Source organism: Mya arenaria, chromosome 3, assembly GCF_026914265.1.
Source record: "Mya arenaria isolate MELC-2E11 chromosome 3, ASM2691426v1".
NCBI lineage: Eukaryota > Metazoa > Mollusca > Bivalvia > Myida > Myidae > Mya > Mya arenaria.
Window position 1 is genome coordinate 36,276,042 of NC_069124.1, and position 18,206 is coordinate 36,294,247.

Sequence of the window (18,206 nt, forward strand, 5' to 3'; positions counted from 1 at the left end):
TGGTTCCATTATATTAAACACAATGTTCTAACTGTTTGGCTTAAAAATGCTTACGCAGCTATTGTTTGTTTGTAACATGTCCATTTAAGTTGGCCAGACCTGGATAAGCAATACCATCCTCGTAAGCATTCATGTGTAAGCACGAAGACTGATTAAGTATTTTTAAAAGACCTATGTAAGTAAAACTATGTGAATATATTCATGAACATATATGAACATATCTAGCACAAATTTGGTTGAAAAATTGTTAACTAGTTTAATCCCACATTGAACTACTTCCCCCCTGATCGTTCCCTGCGGTAATTCCAATATCTACTAATAAAGATAATGTATACAATTTGATTTTTTAAAGGAAGTAGTTGACTCAAGACCACCACAGTTTAAGAACAAAAGTAACTTTGTAATTTCCATACACATCGTGTTTTGAACTGAATTACAAGTGTTAGTTTAAGTTCAAAGTATTAGATTAACAAGTATTCTATTTCTATACAGATAATCTATATATCAATATAGACAAAACTGTGATGTTATTGCAAACAGCATTGACTGTTGTGTTATTTTTTTCTCTCGATCCATAATACGTTTCTTTAACTTTCTTTCTGAAATTGAATGGTTTACAGTATAAAGAAAATGATTGTAGGGAAATTTTCTTGTCCATTGTTTTGCTTGTTTATGCTACAGATACGTAATGCTATATGGATACATGACATTATTACAAAAGCTTAAACAAAAGGTCATTGTAATTTTAATTATTGAGTTATTTTATGCTAAAGTGAACGAGGTATGTAGGTTGTGTGTATCTCGATTAGTGTCTGTTGAACCTTACTCCTGTGTCTTTGACTATGATGTTTGTTTTGGCTTTGTTTACTGGGCTAGTCCTTGTTGGTTCCATTATTGAACACAGCAGTCTCGGTCCGAAACTCAAAATCCCTATATGTCTAATGGAGAATGCACCCTTTCAGCTAAAATAATGTCATGTATCCATATGGATAACATTTAACGCTAAGTTATATTACATATGTTTTGTTTTAATGCTTATTTCATGCCACACGACTCCTTCGGGACGCTGGTTTTGGAATAAATGGGATACAGCATGCTTTAATATCGATTCACATATGGATTCCTTAAGTGCAACTCGTAATGGGGCTAACGTGGCAATGTAAACGTTTATATCCTGCTGGCACTTTAAAATGGTTCAACCCCTGGTGAGGATGATTTTGATAATGTCAGCCTAAATTATAGCAAAATTTCTTTGGAAATCACACTTGTAACAAGAATGCAAGCAACGGACATTCATGTTTTCTGAGTTCAGAGGAAAATTCTCATTTAAGACAAGTGAAATTGACATACACATACAATTTTGATGTAAGTGGACAAGTAAAACCAAACCTTTACAAATTTAGCCCTAATGTCCCCTTTAGGGGTTACAAAAGCTTAAACAAAAGGTCATTGTAATTTTAATCATTGAGTTATTTTATGCTATTGTTTCAGAATCATAGATCATTATTCGAGACTATTACATAAAATAAATTACATATTTAATACAACTTCTAGACCCTTATTGACTTTACAGTGTGACCATTTGTACTGCTTAACATTACAATTGTTGTTTACAGAGATATTGTACGTTTAGCATTTTATTAAACCATACCCATTGCCACCACTGGCTAAGATTATAGAGAAAAGAGTTGCGTCCTGAAACAGGTATACACATTTTAGATACCCGATGTATGCATAATATAAATACCCACGTGCCTGAACGCCCCCACCCTCGTCTACAAATAAATGCACTAAGGCAGCCTTTCTAACCGATGTCGACAGAGAGATGACATCGCACTGGATTGACTTCCAACGAACACATATTTTCGTTTGTATTACACTGAAGTTTAGGACACCCTTGCAGGCCGTGTTTGTTTGATCCATTATTTAATTAAAGGCTTTACTAAAGACATTGCTAGAGAGGTAATAGTTATAGATTGATAACATGATAGTATAAATACCGCTATATATGGTTTACCCTGGTACATTGTCCTTTGCGGAGACACGTGCAAAAATACACGTACAATTAAATCAGTAAGAGCCACATTATGAAGGAAATTTAAGGACATTTAAGTTGAATTACATAATATATATTGTATACGACAACTACCAAACACGCGGTGTTTCTTTCTCTCTAGGAAAAGACATGTACACGATCTATATGTGACATCGGAAGGTTAAATGGATAAACTTTGTGTTCATGAATGGTGTTTTCAAACGCAGGCACCATATGCAAGAGGTATACCATATTCAGCTATCTCCTTAAATACCTTTCATACCTAGAGTCGTTTTATATCTTTAATCTATGTGCCATATATAGGCTGAACAGCGTTGTTGAGCCCAATGCCTGTGTACAAACTATATGATTTCCTGAGCTGTGTGAAGTTAGCTGAACATACGACATTGGACATTGGACATTCAAAATCGAATGTTGTGCTGGCACGACATTGGACATTGGGCATTCAAAATCGAATGTTGTGCTGGCACGACATTGGACATTGGGCATTCAAAATCGAATGTTGTGCTGGCACGACATTGGACATTGGACATTCAAAATCGAATGTTGTGTTGGCACGACATTGGACATTGGGATTTCGAAAATGAATGTCGTGCTGGCACGACATTGGACATTCAAAATCGAATGTTGTGCTGGCACGATATATGACATTGGACATTCAAAATCGAATGTTGTGCTGGCACGACATTGGACATTCAAAAATGAATGTCGTGCTGGCACGACATTGGACATTGGCCATTCAAAATCGAATGTTGCGATGGCACGACATTGGACATTCAAAATCGAATGTTGTGCTGGTACGACATTGGACATTGGACATTCAAAAGGGAAAGTCGTGCTGGCACGACATTGGACATTGGACATTCAAAATCGAATGTTGTGCTGGCACGACATTGGACATTCCAAATTGAAAGTCGTGCCAGCACGACATTGGACATTTGACATTCAATTATGAAAGAAAGTCGTGCTAGCACGACATTGGACATTGGGCATTGGGATTTCAAAAATGAATGTCGTGCTAGCACGACATTGGATATTCAAAATTGAATGTTGTGCTGTCACGACATTGGACATTGGATATTCAAAATTGAAAGTCGTGTTGGCACTACATTGGACATTCAAAAATGAATGTCGTGCCAGCACGACATTGGACATTGGGATTTCAAAAATGAATGTCGTGCTTGCACGACATCGGACATTGGAAATTCAAAATCGAATATTGTGCTGGCAGGACATTTGACATTGGACATTCAAAATAAAAACGGTTTGAAATTATCCGCCGGACACTCATTCTCTGAGGTTTACTTAGATCTATTCACAAAATGGCCTATTCTTTTTCAATATCAGGTTTTTTGGTTGGTCACCAAAAGTATGCAAACCTTGTATAAGTTATTTTTCAAACAAAAGTCTTTGATGATTATGAAAGTAATAAAATGTGAAATGAAAGAGCTAAATAAAGCGTTATTGTTTCTGCGGATTATATTGAGCAATAAAAATATAACACCTTTACTGAACATATTCCGGCTCTCAGCAGGGTGTCCACCTTTGATGGAATAAAAACTATCCAAATTAAAATAAGACGTATGCTGTATATCAACAATAAATGCAATCAACACAATTATGAGTAAAAGAAAAAAAATACAATCGATTGCAAAATTGCGTCCCACCAAACAATAATTCATATTGAGGTCATACAATAACAATTGTAAAGGATCTTTATGTAGTGATATATCTACTGCCTTTATGTATACAATGACTATAATTATGTACAATTTGGATTTCAATTTATTGGTGCTAACATCTGCAACATTTCAAAAATATCGCGCTCAATAATTGTTCAAATATAAAACAAACAGTTATATTCGACAACAGTATACTGGTCCCGTATTATTCAGGTCATAGACGCGTGAACTGCTAAAATCTATTTTAAAGGATCATTCGAAGTCTTTCTATCATGGGTCCAAAATTGATATTTATTAACTAGACAACTAACCAGTACGACATATTTTGAATGCCCAATGTCGTGCCATTTCGGTTTTGAATGTCCAATGTCGTGCCACCACGACCTTCGTTTTTGAATGTCCAATGTCGTGCTGGCACGACATTCATTTTTGAAATCCCAATGTCCAATGTCCAATGTCGTGCTAGCACGACATTCATTTTTGAATGTCCAATGTCATGCCAGCACGACTTTCATTTTTGAATGTCCAATGTCCAATGTCATGCCAGCACAACAATCATTTTTGAATGTCCAATGTCCAATGTCATGCCAGCACGACTTTCATTTTTGAATGTCCAATGTCCAATGTCGTGCCAGCACAACATTCATTTTTGAATGTCCAATGTCGTGCCAGCACGACTTTCACTTTTGAATGTCCAATGTCCAATGTCGTGCCAGCACAACATTCGATTTTGAATGCCCAATGTCCAATGTCGTGCTAGCACGACATTCATTTTCGAAATCCCAATGCCCTATGTCCAATGTCGTGCTGGCACGACATTCATTTTTGAATGTCCAATTTCCAATGTCGTGCCAGCACAACATTCGATTTTGAATGTCCAATGTCCAATGCCGTGCCAGCACAACATTCGATTTTGATTGTCCAATGTCCAATGTCGTGCCAGCACAACATTCGATTTTGAATGTCCAATGTCCAATGTCGCATGTTTAGCTAACTTCACACAGCTATTTTCGTGTATATTAAAGTACCTGATATCAGATAGGTTCCGCCCTTTACAAGCTTTGCACCACACATGTTTTTCTCTGCATAGGTCAACAGGCGTCGATGAGCTGCTTTGTCCAAATAATGGGGATTCCTTATCTGCAAATGTGAAAATCATGTACGCGTTTATAGCCATGTCTACATCATCAACAGATTTATATTAATCAACCCTACGGATTCTTGAGAACTTACGGTAACTCGGCTTTCTATTCCGCATGTTAATTAACTTTCCAGTTGGTTCAGAAGTATACAAGGTAAAATCATACAAGGAACCTGAATATGCTGAACAAGAAACTAAAACTGTGATATTGCATCCTTCCGATATGTAACGCAAGGTACATGAATTATCCGAGACAATGTCCTCGATTATTGATATAACAATGTTCGGCAATCCAGCCTTTCATCACAACTATTGTATGGTAATATTAAGGCTTGATCAGCAACACAAAACCGAATTCTAAGAACAATATAACAGTACTACCTTGTTGACGCAACCATGTCATTTATATAGTTTAAAACCAGTATAAGATTTATAAGGATCTATGTAAATTAAGTTAGGCAATATATGTCTAATAATCTCATTTGTTAGTCAAGTGAAATGCACTCCTGGTTAAATACACGTAGTTTAATATACTTACTTGTCAGGCAATCTAAATGAACTCCTGGCTAAATACACGTTAAATACACGTTGTTTTATATAATTATTTGTCAGGCAATCTAAATGAACTCCTGGCTAAATACATGTTAAATACACGTTGTTAATATAATTATTTGTCAGGCAATCTAAATGAACTCCTGGCTAAATACACGTTAAATACACGTTGTTAAATATAATTATTTGTCAGGCAATCTAAATGAACTCCTGCCTAAATATATGTTAAATACACGTTGTTTAATATAATTATTTGTCAGGCAATCTAAATGAACTCCTGGCTAAATACATGTTAAATACACGTTGTTTAATATAATTATTTGTCAGGCAATCTAAATGAACTCCTGCCTAAATACATGTTAAATACACGTTGTTTAATATAATTATTTGTCAGGCAATCTAAATGAACTCCTGCCTAATACACGTTAGATACACGTTGTTTAATATAATTATTTGTCAGGCAATCTAAATGAACTCCTGGCTAAATACACGTTAGATACACGTTGTTTAATATAATTATTTGTCAGGCAATCTAAATGAACTCCTGCCTAAATACATGTTAAATACACGTTGTTTAATATAATTATTTGTCAGGCAATCTAAATGAACTCCTGCCTAATACACGTTAGATACACGTTGTTTAATATAATTATTTGTCAGGCAATCTAAATGAACTCCTGGCTAAATACACGTTAGATACACGTTGTTTAATATACTTACTTGTCAGGCAATCTTAATGAACTCCTGGCTAAATACACGTTAAATACACGTTGTTAAATATACTTACTTGTCAGGCAATCTAAATGAACTCCTGGCTAAATACACGTTAAATACACGTTGTTTAATATAATTATTTGTCAGGCAATCTAAATGAACTCCTGGCTAAATACATGTTAAATACACGTTGTTTAATATAATTATTTGTCAGGCAATCTAAATGAACTCCTGGCTAAATACATGTTAAATACACGTTGTTTTATATAATTATTTGTCAGGCAATCTAAATGAACTCTTGGCTAAATACACGTTAAATACACGTAGTTTAATATAATTATTTGTCAGGCAATCTAAATGAACTCCTGGCTAAATACACGTTAAATACACGTTGTTTTATATAATTAGTTGTCAGGCAATCTAAATGAACTCCTGGCTAAATACACGTTAGATACACGTTGTTTTATATAATTATTTGTCGGGCAATCTAAATGAACTCCTGGCTAAATACACGTTAGATACACGTTGTTTAATATAATTATTTGTCAGGCAATCTAAATGAACTCCTGGCTAAATACACGTTAAATACACGTTGTTTTTATAATTATTTGTCAGGCAATCTAAATGAACTCCTGGCTAAATACACGTTAAATACACGTTGTTTTATATAATTATTTGTCAGGCAATCTAAATGAACTCCTGGCTAAATACACGTTAAATACACGTTGTTTAATATACTTACTTGTCAGGCAATCTAAATGAACTCCTGGCTAAATACACGTTAGATACACGTTGTTTAATATACTTACTTGTCAGGCAATCTAAATGAACTCCTGGCTAAATACACGTTAGATACACGTTGTTTAATATAATTATTTGTCAGGCAATCTAAATGAACTCCTGGCTAAATACACGTTAAATACACGTTGTTAAATATAATAATTTGTCAGGCAATCTAAATGAACTCCTGGCTAAATACACGTTGTTTGATATACTCACTTGTTCATAAATTGTATGAATGATAATTGATTTATTGTTTTGGAAAAGCAGGTCTTGCTTGTATTTAATATACCTATATTGCATAATAATTAATTACTCACAACACGAATTGCTCTTCGTTCGATGTAAGGCATTACCTTGTACACATCAATAGGTCGAGGTTTCCGTATTCTGTAGAAGATCTCTCGCAGATGATAGTCTTTCGGCTGCAGGCGATCTGGGACAGGCTTCGGGTTACTTTTTATCTTTACCTTCATAACTGAAACGTTTAAATAAAAAGTATACACTGAAGTCATACTGACAATCCATACATTGCTCGGAAAAAATGCATACATACCTTTTCGAACGATGAGCGGAGAGAAAAGAAAACGTTCCATGTTAATTTTAGATATTCAGATCAGTCTGCTTCACATACAATTTTGACATATTTTTGCTATAATAAAAAACAACAACATTTTACCACACTTACTCTGAACTTTGTATCAAAATAGCTTTTATGTATTTGGTTTATCCGAAATATACTGAAAATTATAAATTAAACTATCCAATACTCGGTTAGTTGATCTACCGATGTCTGGTGACTAATGACCAAAACCATTTTGATATAATTTCAAAGGTTGTATGTGTCGAGAGAGAATATGAGTAAATTACAATACACAAATAAAACTATGAAAATATATACTAACAATAATACACTATTTATAATATCTTTTTGCCCTAAAATGCAAAATAAGCCATTTCCCGACCAATGATACTTTGTGGTCATTGAGTTTACATATCAGAAATCAAAAAACAATATCCTTCAATTGGTACCAAACTTATTTCGGAATACCATGTTCAAAAATATAATCTGAGAAGAAAATTTAGTGTATTTCAAAATATGACAGAAGTTATTCAGGCTCGATACGATGACATGCTAGTTTGTTCATCTAATACCTTAAAACACTGCATTAGAAACAAATAAACATGTTGTTAAAAAATTCCTTGCAAAGATAAATCAACACCGTGCCCTAAAATGTTTTTCCATACAGAAGGATTCAATCGAGACCTAAATTGAAACAAATTATATATAATTATAACTAGGTTTTCAAAAATTAACTTACAAAATCCCGCTTTACATGCTTTGTCCAAATTTGTTACCGATGGATCACAGTGACACCCCTCTGTTGTTCTTAAAATGGTGAAATAAATTACAGCCAGAAGCCATGGTTTTATCATCAACATTATGACCATATGTGAACAGCAGCTTTGTACAATATGTTCAATTGTTGTAAAGCTTAAACGGTGACGCAACTTCGTGTAAGTTATGCGAGCAGGACTGTTTCAAAGCCGTCGCCATATGAGCTTTGTCATAAAGCGATAATAAATCCTTAAACGGATTCCAGTCAATTACACGAGTAAATATGTTTGTTACCGGTATAGTGAGTCCAGTGATATGAACATTAGCATTTTAATTATATACAGCAGTGTAATGTCTCTTACGAGATACTAATGAAAGTATCGTTAAATAAAGTTGTTATTATTATTATTATTATTATTATTATTATTATTATTATACCGGCCAAATTGATGTGAACTTTTTTCAATGAAACAACGTTTCATGATCTTTGAATATTTTAGGAGTAATCATTTTGCCTAAAATATATCGGAAAGTAGTAAAGCTGTGGTCTTGCATTTTAACTCTTTATGTATATTGTTTAAAAGTAATTGTTAGTATACCTAAACCGTTGATTTGTATCAAGAACTGTATGGAAGGGCTGAAGGGTCAACATTCCAACAAACTGTTGTCGCACATTTCTTTGTACGAAAATAGTTTTTCAGTTTGTCCCTATGTCAAAAACCGTGCTTTAATACTTAACTGTTTGTTGTTGCATCTTATTTCACCATTTCTTTATGCATTTTAGAAAAAAAACCACACAACATTAATCATCGTCAGTGCAAATGTAATCAATACAGTTGAACTCCATTTAATTTTGCTAATTTGGGAATCTTAATACGATCTTCCTGTTGTTATGGTTTCTAAAATGCATGTATTGCTTTTTCATTTGATATGGCTTTAATTCATTTTATTGTATGCAATAGCCAAACTGACAAGTGCAAGATGCTTCTTGCTAAATGTTATTGCGCTTTCCGCTTTAAGTCATTCTGCTTGTTTTATTCCCCGTGTTTTATTCCGCTTGTTTAATTCCGCGTGCTTCATTCCTCTTTTACATTCCGGGTGTTTCATTCCGCTTGTTTTATTCGGCCTGTTTTATTCCCTTTGTTTTATTCCGCTCGTTTCATAACACGTTTTTCATTCGCGTGTTTCATTCCGCGTGTTTCATTCCTGATTGTATTCTACTTGTTTTTTCCGCTTGTTTCATTCAGCTTATTTTTATCCGCGTTTTTCATTCCGCTTATTTCATTCAGCTTATTTTTATCCGCTTGTTTCATTCCGCGGTTTTCATTCCGCTTATTTAATTCAGCTTATTTTTATCCTCTTGTTTCATTCAGCTTATTTTTATTCGCTTGTTTCATTCCGTTTGTTTCATTCAACTTATTTCATTCAGCTTATTTTTATCCGCTTGTTTCATTCCGCTTGTTTCATTCAGCTTATCTCATTCAACTTATTTTCATCCGCTTGTTTCATTCCGCGTTTTTCATTCCGTTTGTTTCATTCCGCTTGTTTCATTCCGCTTATTTCATTCAGCTTATTTTTATCCGCTTATTTCATTCAGCGGTTTTCATTCCGCTAATTTAATTAAGCTTATTTTTATCCGCTTGTTTCATTCCGCTTATTTCATTCAGCTTACATTTATCCGCATGTTTCATTCCGCTTGTTTCATTTCGTTTATTTCATTCAGCTTATTTTAGTCGCATGTTTCATTCCGCGTTTTTCATTCCGTTTGTTTCATTCCGCTTGTTTTATTCCGCTTATTTCATTCAGCTTAATTTTATCCGCATTCCGCGTTTTTCATTCCGCTTATTTCATTCCGCTTGTTTCATTCCGCTTGTTTCATTCCGCTTATTTCATTTAGCTTATTTTTATCCGCTTGTTTCATTCCGCTTGTTTCATTCCACTTATTTCATTCAGCCTATTTTTATCCGCTTGTTTCTTTCCGCTTGTTTCATTTCGCTTATTTCATTCAGCTTATTTTTAATCGCTTGTTTCATTCCGCGTTTTTCATTCCGTTTCATTCCGCTTGTTTCATTCCGCTTATTTCATTCAGCCTATTTTTATCCGCTTGTTTTATTCCGCGTTTTTCATTCCGCTTATTTAATTCAGCTTATTTTTATCCGCTTGTTTCATTCCGCTTATTTCATTCAGCTTATTTTTATTCGCTTGTTTCATTCCGCTTGTTTCATTCCGCTTATTTAATTCAGCTTATTTTTATCCGCTTGTTTCATTCCTCTTATTTCATTCAGCTTATTTTTATCCGCTTGTTTCATTCCGCGTTTTTCATTCCGTTTGTTTCATTTCGCTTGTTTAATTCCGCTTATTTCATTCAGCTTATTTTTATCCGCATGTTTCATTCCGCTTATTTAATTCAGCTTATTTTTATCCGCTTGTTTCAATCTGCGTTTTTAATTCCTCTTATTTAATTCAGCTTATATTTATCCGCATGTTTCATTCCTCTTGTTTCATTCCGCTTATTTCATTCAGCTTATTTTAGTCGCTTGTTTCAATCCGCGTTTTTCATTCCGTTTGTTTCATTCTGCCTGTTTCATTCCGCTTATTTCAATCAGCTTATTTTTATCCGCTTGTTTCATTCCGCGTTTTTCATTCCACTTATTTCATTACGCTTGTTTCATTCCGCTTGTTTCATTCCACTTATTTCATTCAGCTTATTTTTATCCGCTTGTCTCATTCCGCTTGTTTCATCCGCGAAAAAAGCGCGGAATGAAACAAGCGGAATGAAACAAGCGGATAAAAATAAGCTGAATGAAATTAGCGGAATGAAACAAGCGGAATGAAACAAGCGGAATGAAACAAGCGGAATGAGACACGATCAGAATGACGCACATGGAGTGACTTAAATCGTAAAGCTTAATCGCATTTTGCACAAAGCTTGTTGCACTTGCAATTGTCGGTTTGGATATTGTAAACAATCAGATGTATTTCACTCATACCTTTTACCCTTCCATACGTAGATCTGGGACACCTTATGTTGGTACAAGTGGTTCGATCGAGAGAGAACGTTTAGTGTTCATTAGACACACTTGGTAACATTCGGTTGTTCATATTGGTGCTCTCGTGTGAGTAGTAGTGAGTAGTACTTGTCTTACGAGGAGCACAAGTTGAAGAAATGTGCATAATCATTGGCATAGCGTTTAAGACCATTTATATTGAAGGACTGAATATTTTCTACTATGTTTGATTTATCTATTAATATTCAGTGTATTTGCTGATAAAAGAATAGCTAATAGGTCTAAAACTATGTGTTACACATGTGTTCCTGTTGTTAAGGGATTCGCATTAAGTACTGCGTTCAATATTGCGGCCTCCCACCTTCTGTCAGCTCATAAAAGGGGGATTATACAGTAATACTAGCAGCTTAGCATAGCCATTTATATTGACAACATGCGGCACGGATTGCTGTGGTATTTTATTGCCGAATCGTTGCATATATTTGCTCGGAATTTGAGTTATCGTAAACATGTATGAGTATACATGCGGTCAGTAACAATAACATTCTTTTTTATTAATGACATTTCAATACAAACTTTAAAGATGTCTAGAGTAATGTATTACGAATTGTTTTGTTACATCTAACGTAACACGATATCATTTATTCCACGAATACATCAGTGTCTATAATTGTAGAAGTGCTAACGAAGTATGTTTTATAGTAGCTTTTGTGACCATTACATTTGTTCTCATATCTATAATGTTAAATATCATGTGTAGTTAAGATAACAAAAACAAAACCTACATACAATACATCCGATTATAAGCATAATACATATTCATATATCACTGTTGCTTCTATCTATTAATAAAGCAGGTCTTGTACAACATGCAAATATGTGTGGTTCAAAAGAAAGCCATAACTCATTCCGCATGATTTGTTATATCCACCTAATGGAAAATCTGTCAACTCGTCCCTAAAGAAAACTCCATTGTTCTATTTCATCAGTTCACTTAGTTACAGCATTAGTTCTTCAGTCTGGTCGGAATTCCCTTATTGCCAAAGCTAACATTGGAGAACCCTTTCGTATCATACCCATTTCCACTCTTGACTACCACAGGGGTTTCTTTCAATCATTTATTTTGTTTCGATACTGTACCTCCAATTGGGACTTCTTCATCAGTGTCTATATTTGAATCTTTATCACACCATCTTCTTCCACCCGCCACGGTTATCGCTCTCCAATCTCTGCACGTTTGTTCTCTGCGCTCCTCGCCTCTTTGGTTGGACTGACTGTGAACTTTTGGCCGTCCAACTATGTCACATTGTCTTGTTTCACTTTACGTTATAATACACGATTTTTATAAAATTGTCTGGCATTGGATATATATGCCAGATCTTTTCAATCCAATCCGTCTTTCTTGTGACTTAAATCAAACTCCAAAGGCATGGATGCGCAAATATAAAGTTAACTTATATGAAATTATTTTATAAATTTCACCGGGATGTTAAAAGCAGTTACCACCCTTCTAAAAAGGCACCGACACATGTTCTCGGCGTAAACAATGATCGTGCTTTTTTAAATTTGTTTTAGATTTGTTGTTTGTTTAGTGTTTTGAACCTACTCAGAACCCTATCTTTTGTTTAGGAATAACTATTTTATGTGGTGGCTTCTACCACATTGTTGGTATTGAAGTTACTAATATTAAAGGAACTTACATCGTGAGTGCAAGGAAAATCAGCTGTCTTGGCAATTAAAACAAGCAGGATTTGATAAATATCTAGATTTAAAATTACTTGTTTTTTTTTCAGTATTACTAAGTAATAACACAATTAAATTTGAATTAACTTATCAGCTACTTTGCATAGTATATACAAAACAGCCCAAGGCGTTCCTTGTGTTTTTGCATGGTGTTAAAGAAGCCATTGTATTATCACCCTTCTGAATAGGGCCCAAACAACAAGATCTCGGCGTAAACAATGAACGTGCTCTTTAACCAGGTTTTCAACGAACACCGGGTAATAAGAATGGGGATGTCGTCTATGGGCGAGCGGACTCGCGTCAAACATTGATGTCTGCCTAATAACTTATGCTGGCATTGATATATATTAATGGAAGTTAATGTTTGGGTAGCTTATGTGAAGAGCTAGCTTTGGATTGCCTTAGGGGGTGGGTTTAAGGTCAAGGTCACTGTTATTAAAAATAGAAAAAATGATTTCCGGTGTGTGTAGGTAGCTTATGTGAAGTGCTAGCATGCGATTGCTTCTGACGGGTTGAGAGGGTCAAGGTTTCTGTTACTAGATATAGAAAAATGGTGGAAATATTGGTTTCCGCCCAATAACATAAGATAGAATTGATGGATATGATGAAAGTTGGTGTGTAGGTAGCTTATGCGAAGAACTAGCATGGGATTGCTCTTTAAGGGGAGGGGTGTTGGCAAGGTCAAATTCACTGTGGCTAAAAATAGAAAAAAAATCGTTTCCGCCAAACTTAAGGCTGCTACTATTTTCTAACTCATTTAATAAATTATTTGGCTATAATTTCTGATTGCCCCATATAAAAAACCTGTTTTCGTCGCATTGCGGCGTTTCTAGTTATTATATTTTTAATAACGAAAAGAAAGTGACCACGTGAGGCTCTTTAAAAGATACCAACACTATACCTGAAACGGTCTGAATTACTCACATTCACAATAGCAATGCAATAACATTTTGGAGGTATTGTTAAAGGCCCCAAAAGACATAACATCGAACGTACTTCTTACTTGCATATGTATCCATATTAGGCCTAAAAAAAAATACATTTGGTTCGGGTTACCCGACCCTACCTACGGAATAGGCGCCGACCCTACCGTTTTTATAGTCAGTTTGAAAAAATAATGAAAACTAAAAAAAAAAAAAAAAAAAAAAAATTCATTTTTTTTTTTAATTGCTTTTTAATATTAAGTTTAAACCTTAAATGCTTGTACAGAAGATAGCTTTAACATCATTCTCCAATGATGAAAATTATATTCTTATATAAAACCTAATAAAAAAAATAAATAAAAAAAATTAAAAGCCTACCTACCCTACCTATTTTTTTTAGGATGTAACCCTAACCAAACAATTTTTTTTTTAGGCCTTATATAAAATACATTTTTGGAGGTCCTGCCACGAAGGCTGCGGGCATTTTTCATTCTATGGCTTTCAGTAAGATCTAAACCTCTAATGCACACTATAATCACTAAAAAGATACTTTTTACAAGCCGTAATCTTAAGCCTACTTTGGGTGCCAATCATAATCGACAGGCCAAGCACTACTCCACAGCGCCAACACTACTCCACAGCGCCAACACTACTCCACCGCGTCAACACTATTCCACAGCACGTACACTTCTCCACAGCGCCAAAACTACTCCACAGCGTCTAAACTACTCCACCACGCCTACACTACTCCACTTCAACCTCAACTAGCTTAACAGCGCCAGCGCCTTAACTACTCCACAGCGCCTACACTTTTCCACAACGTCAACACTAATCGCTTACATTACTCCACAGCGTCTAAACTACTCCACAGCGTCTAAATTCCCCACAGCGTCTACACTACTCCATAACGCCAACACTACTCCACGGCATCTTAACTACTCCACAGCGTCTAAATTCCCCACAGCGCCTACACTACTCCACAGCGCCTACACTTCTCCACAACGTCTACACTAATCGCCTACATTACTCCACAGCGTCTTAAATACTCCACAGCTTCTAAATTCCCCACAGCGCCTACACTATTCCACAGCACCAACACTACTCCAAGGCGTCTAAACTACTCCACAGCGTCTAAATTCCCCACAGTGCCTACACTTCTCCACAACGCAAACACTACTCCACAGCACCAAAACTACTCCACAGCGCTAACACTACTCTAGAGCGCCAACACTAATCCAGAACGCCTACACTTTTCCACAGCGACGACACTTCTCCACAACGCCTACACTACTCCACAGCGTCTAAACTTCCGCACAGCGCCTACACTACTCCACAGCGTCTAAACTACTCCACAACGTCTAAATTCCCCACAGCGCCTACACTACTCCACAACGCAAACACTACTCCACAGCGTCTAAACTTCCCATCAGCGCCTACACTACTCCACAGCGCCAACACTACTCTACAACGCCTACACTACTCCACAGCGTCTAAACTTCCACACATCGCATACACTACTCCACAACGGAAACAATACTCCACAGCGCCAAAACTACTCTACAACGCTAACACTACTCTACAGCGCCAACACTACTCCAACATGCATACGTCTAAACCTCCCCACAGCGCCTACACTAGGCGCCTACACTACTCCACAGCGCGAGTACTACTTCACAGCGCGAGTGCTTACTCCACAGCGCCAACACAACTCCTGAGCGCCTACACTACTCCAGAGCGCTTACACTACTCCACAACGCTAACACTACTCCACAACGCCTACACTACTATACAGCGTCTAAACTTCTCCACAGCGCCTACACTACTCCACAACGCAAACACTACTCCACAGCGCCAAAACTATTCCACAGCCCTAACACTACTCTACAGCGTCAACACTACTCCAAAACGCCTACATTTTCCCACAGGGCCAGTACTACTCCACAGCACCAACATTACTCTACAGCGCCTTCACGTCTCCACAGCGCCAATACTACTCCACAGAGACCATTACTCCACAGCGCCTACGCTACTCCATAGAGACCACTACTCTAAAGTGCCAACACTACTCCACAGAGACCACTACTCCACAGCGCCAACACTACTCCACAGAGACCATTACTCCACAGCGCCTACGCTACTCCATAGAGACCACTACTCTAAAGTGCCAACACTACTCCACAGAGACCACTACTCCACAGCGCCAACACTACTCCATAGAAACCACTACTCCAGAGCGCCTACACTACTCCAAGAAACCACAACTCCACAGTGCCAACACTATTCCATAGATACCACTACTCCACAGCGCTTACATTACTACACAGAGACCACTACTCCACAGCGCCATCACTTTTCCACAGAGACAACTACTCCACAGCGCCAATACTACTCAACAGAGACCACTACTCCATAGCGCCAACACTACTCCACAGAGACAACTACTCCACAGCGCCATTACTACTCAACAGAGACCACTACTCCATAGCGCCAACACTACTCCACAGAGACCACTACTCCACAGTGCCAACACTACTCCGCAGTGCCAACACTACTCCGCAGTGCCAACACTACTCCACAGCGCCAACACTACTCCACAGCGCCAACACTACTCCACAGAGACCACTACTCAACAGCGCCAACACTTTTCCACAGAGACAACTACTCCACAGCGCCAATACTACTCAACAGAGACCACTACTCCATAGCGCCAACACTACTCCACAGAGACCACTACTCCACAGTGCCAACACTACTCCGCAGTGCCAACACTACTTCACAGCGCCAACACTACTCCACAGAGACCACTACTCAACAGCGCCAACACTTTTCCACAGAGACAACTTTTCCACAGCGCCAATACTACTCAACAGGGACAACTACTCCACAGTGCCAACACTACTCCACAGTGCCAACACTACTCCACAGCGCCAACACTCTCCACAGCGCCACTGCACCAGCACTACTCCACCGTCAACACTTATCCACAGAGACCACTACTCCACAGCGCCTACACTACTCTACAAGCGCCTACAGTACTCAACAGAGCCAACACTACTCAACAGAGACCACTACTCACAGTACCATCACCACTCCAAAGAGACCACTACTCCACAGCGCCTACACTTCTCCACAGCGCCTCCAATACTCCTGATCGCCAACACTACTCCACAGAGACCACTACTCAACCGTGCCAACACTATTCCACAGAGACCACTACTCCACAGCGCCAACACTACTCCACAGAGACAACTACTCCAGAGCGCCTAGACTTCTCAAGCGCCTACACTACTCAACAGCGCCTACACTACTCCACAGTGCCTACAATACTCCACAGCGCCTACACTTCTTCACAGCTCCAATACTACTCCACAACGCCTACACTACTACACAGCGTCTAAACTTCTCCACAGCGCCTACACTACTCCACAGAGACCACTACTCCACAAAGCCAACACTACTCCGCAGTGCCAACAATATTCCACAGCGCCAACACTACTCCACAGAGATCACTACTCAACAGGGCCAACACTTTTCCACAGAGACAACTACTCCACAGCGCCAACACTACTCCACAGAGACCACTACTCCACAGTTCCAACACTACTCCGCAGTGCCAACATTACTCCACAGCGCCAACACTCTCCACAGCGCCCACTGCGCCAACACTACTCCACAGCGCCAACACTTATCCACAGAGACCACTACTCCACAGCGCCTACACTACTCTACAGCGCCTACAGTACTCAACAGCGCCAACACTACTCCACAGAGACCACTACTCAACAGTGCCATCACTACTCCAAAGAGACCACTACTCCACAGCGCCTACACTTCTCCACAGCGCCTACAATACTCCTGATCGCCAACACTACTCCACAGAGACCACTACTCAACAGTGCCAACACTACTCCACAGAGACCACTACTCCACAGCGCCAACACTACTCCACAGAGACAACTACTCCAGAGCGCCTAGACTTCTCAAGAGCGCCTACACTACTCAACAGCGCCTACACTACTCCACAGTACCTACACTACTCCACAGCGACTACACTTCTCCACAGCTCCAATACTACTCCACAGAGACCACTACTCCACAGCGCCTACACGTACAACTCCAAAGCGCATTACAAATGGCTTTCCTTACTTTTTGGAAATCACACAACTGCAGTGGTTTTTAATTTAAATGTTATTTTTGAAAATGTTAAAATGAATGCAATATATCAAATGGCCTTGTTATGGAATTGTGTTATTTGTAGTTGTGAACAA

At 37.8% G+C, this 18,206-nt stretch overlaps 1 protein-coding gene across 1 annotated transcript; it reads left to right on the forward strand.

Moving 5' to 3' along the window:
* The first annotated feature begins 11,705 nt into the window (after window positions 1-11,705).
* LOC128225985 (sialidase-like) lies at window positions 11,706-17,913 on the forward strand. The gene is made up of 5 exons (XM_052935878.1): window positions 11,706-11,725; window positions 15,199-15,601; window positions 15,864-16,206; window positions 16,244-17,125; window positions 17,273-17,913. Exons 1-5 carry the CDS (start codon window positions 11,706-11,708, stop codon window positions 17,911-17,913), a joined length of 2,289 nt encoding a protein of 762 aa, XP_052791838.1.
* Window positions 17,914-18,206: the final 293 nt, after the last annotated feature.

What these genes read in the sequence shown, in the direction of transcription:
- LOC128225985 (XM_052935878.1), top strand. Translation starts at nt 11,706, where the DNA reads ATGCGGCACGGATTGCTGTG. An exon ending in TACACTACTCCACAGCGCGA is followed by an intron (nt 15,602 to 15,863) that starts GTACTACTTCAC and finishes ATTTTCCCACAG; the next exon opens with GGCCAGTACTACTCCACAGC. An exon ending in CAAGAAACCACAACTCCACA is followed by an intron (nt 16,207 to 16,243) that starts GTGCCAACACTA and finishes ACTACTCCACAG; the next exon opens with CGCTTACATTACTACACAGA.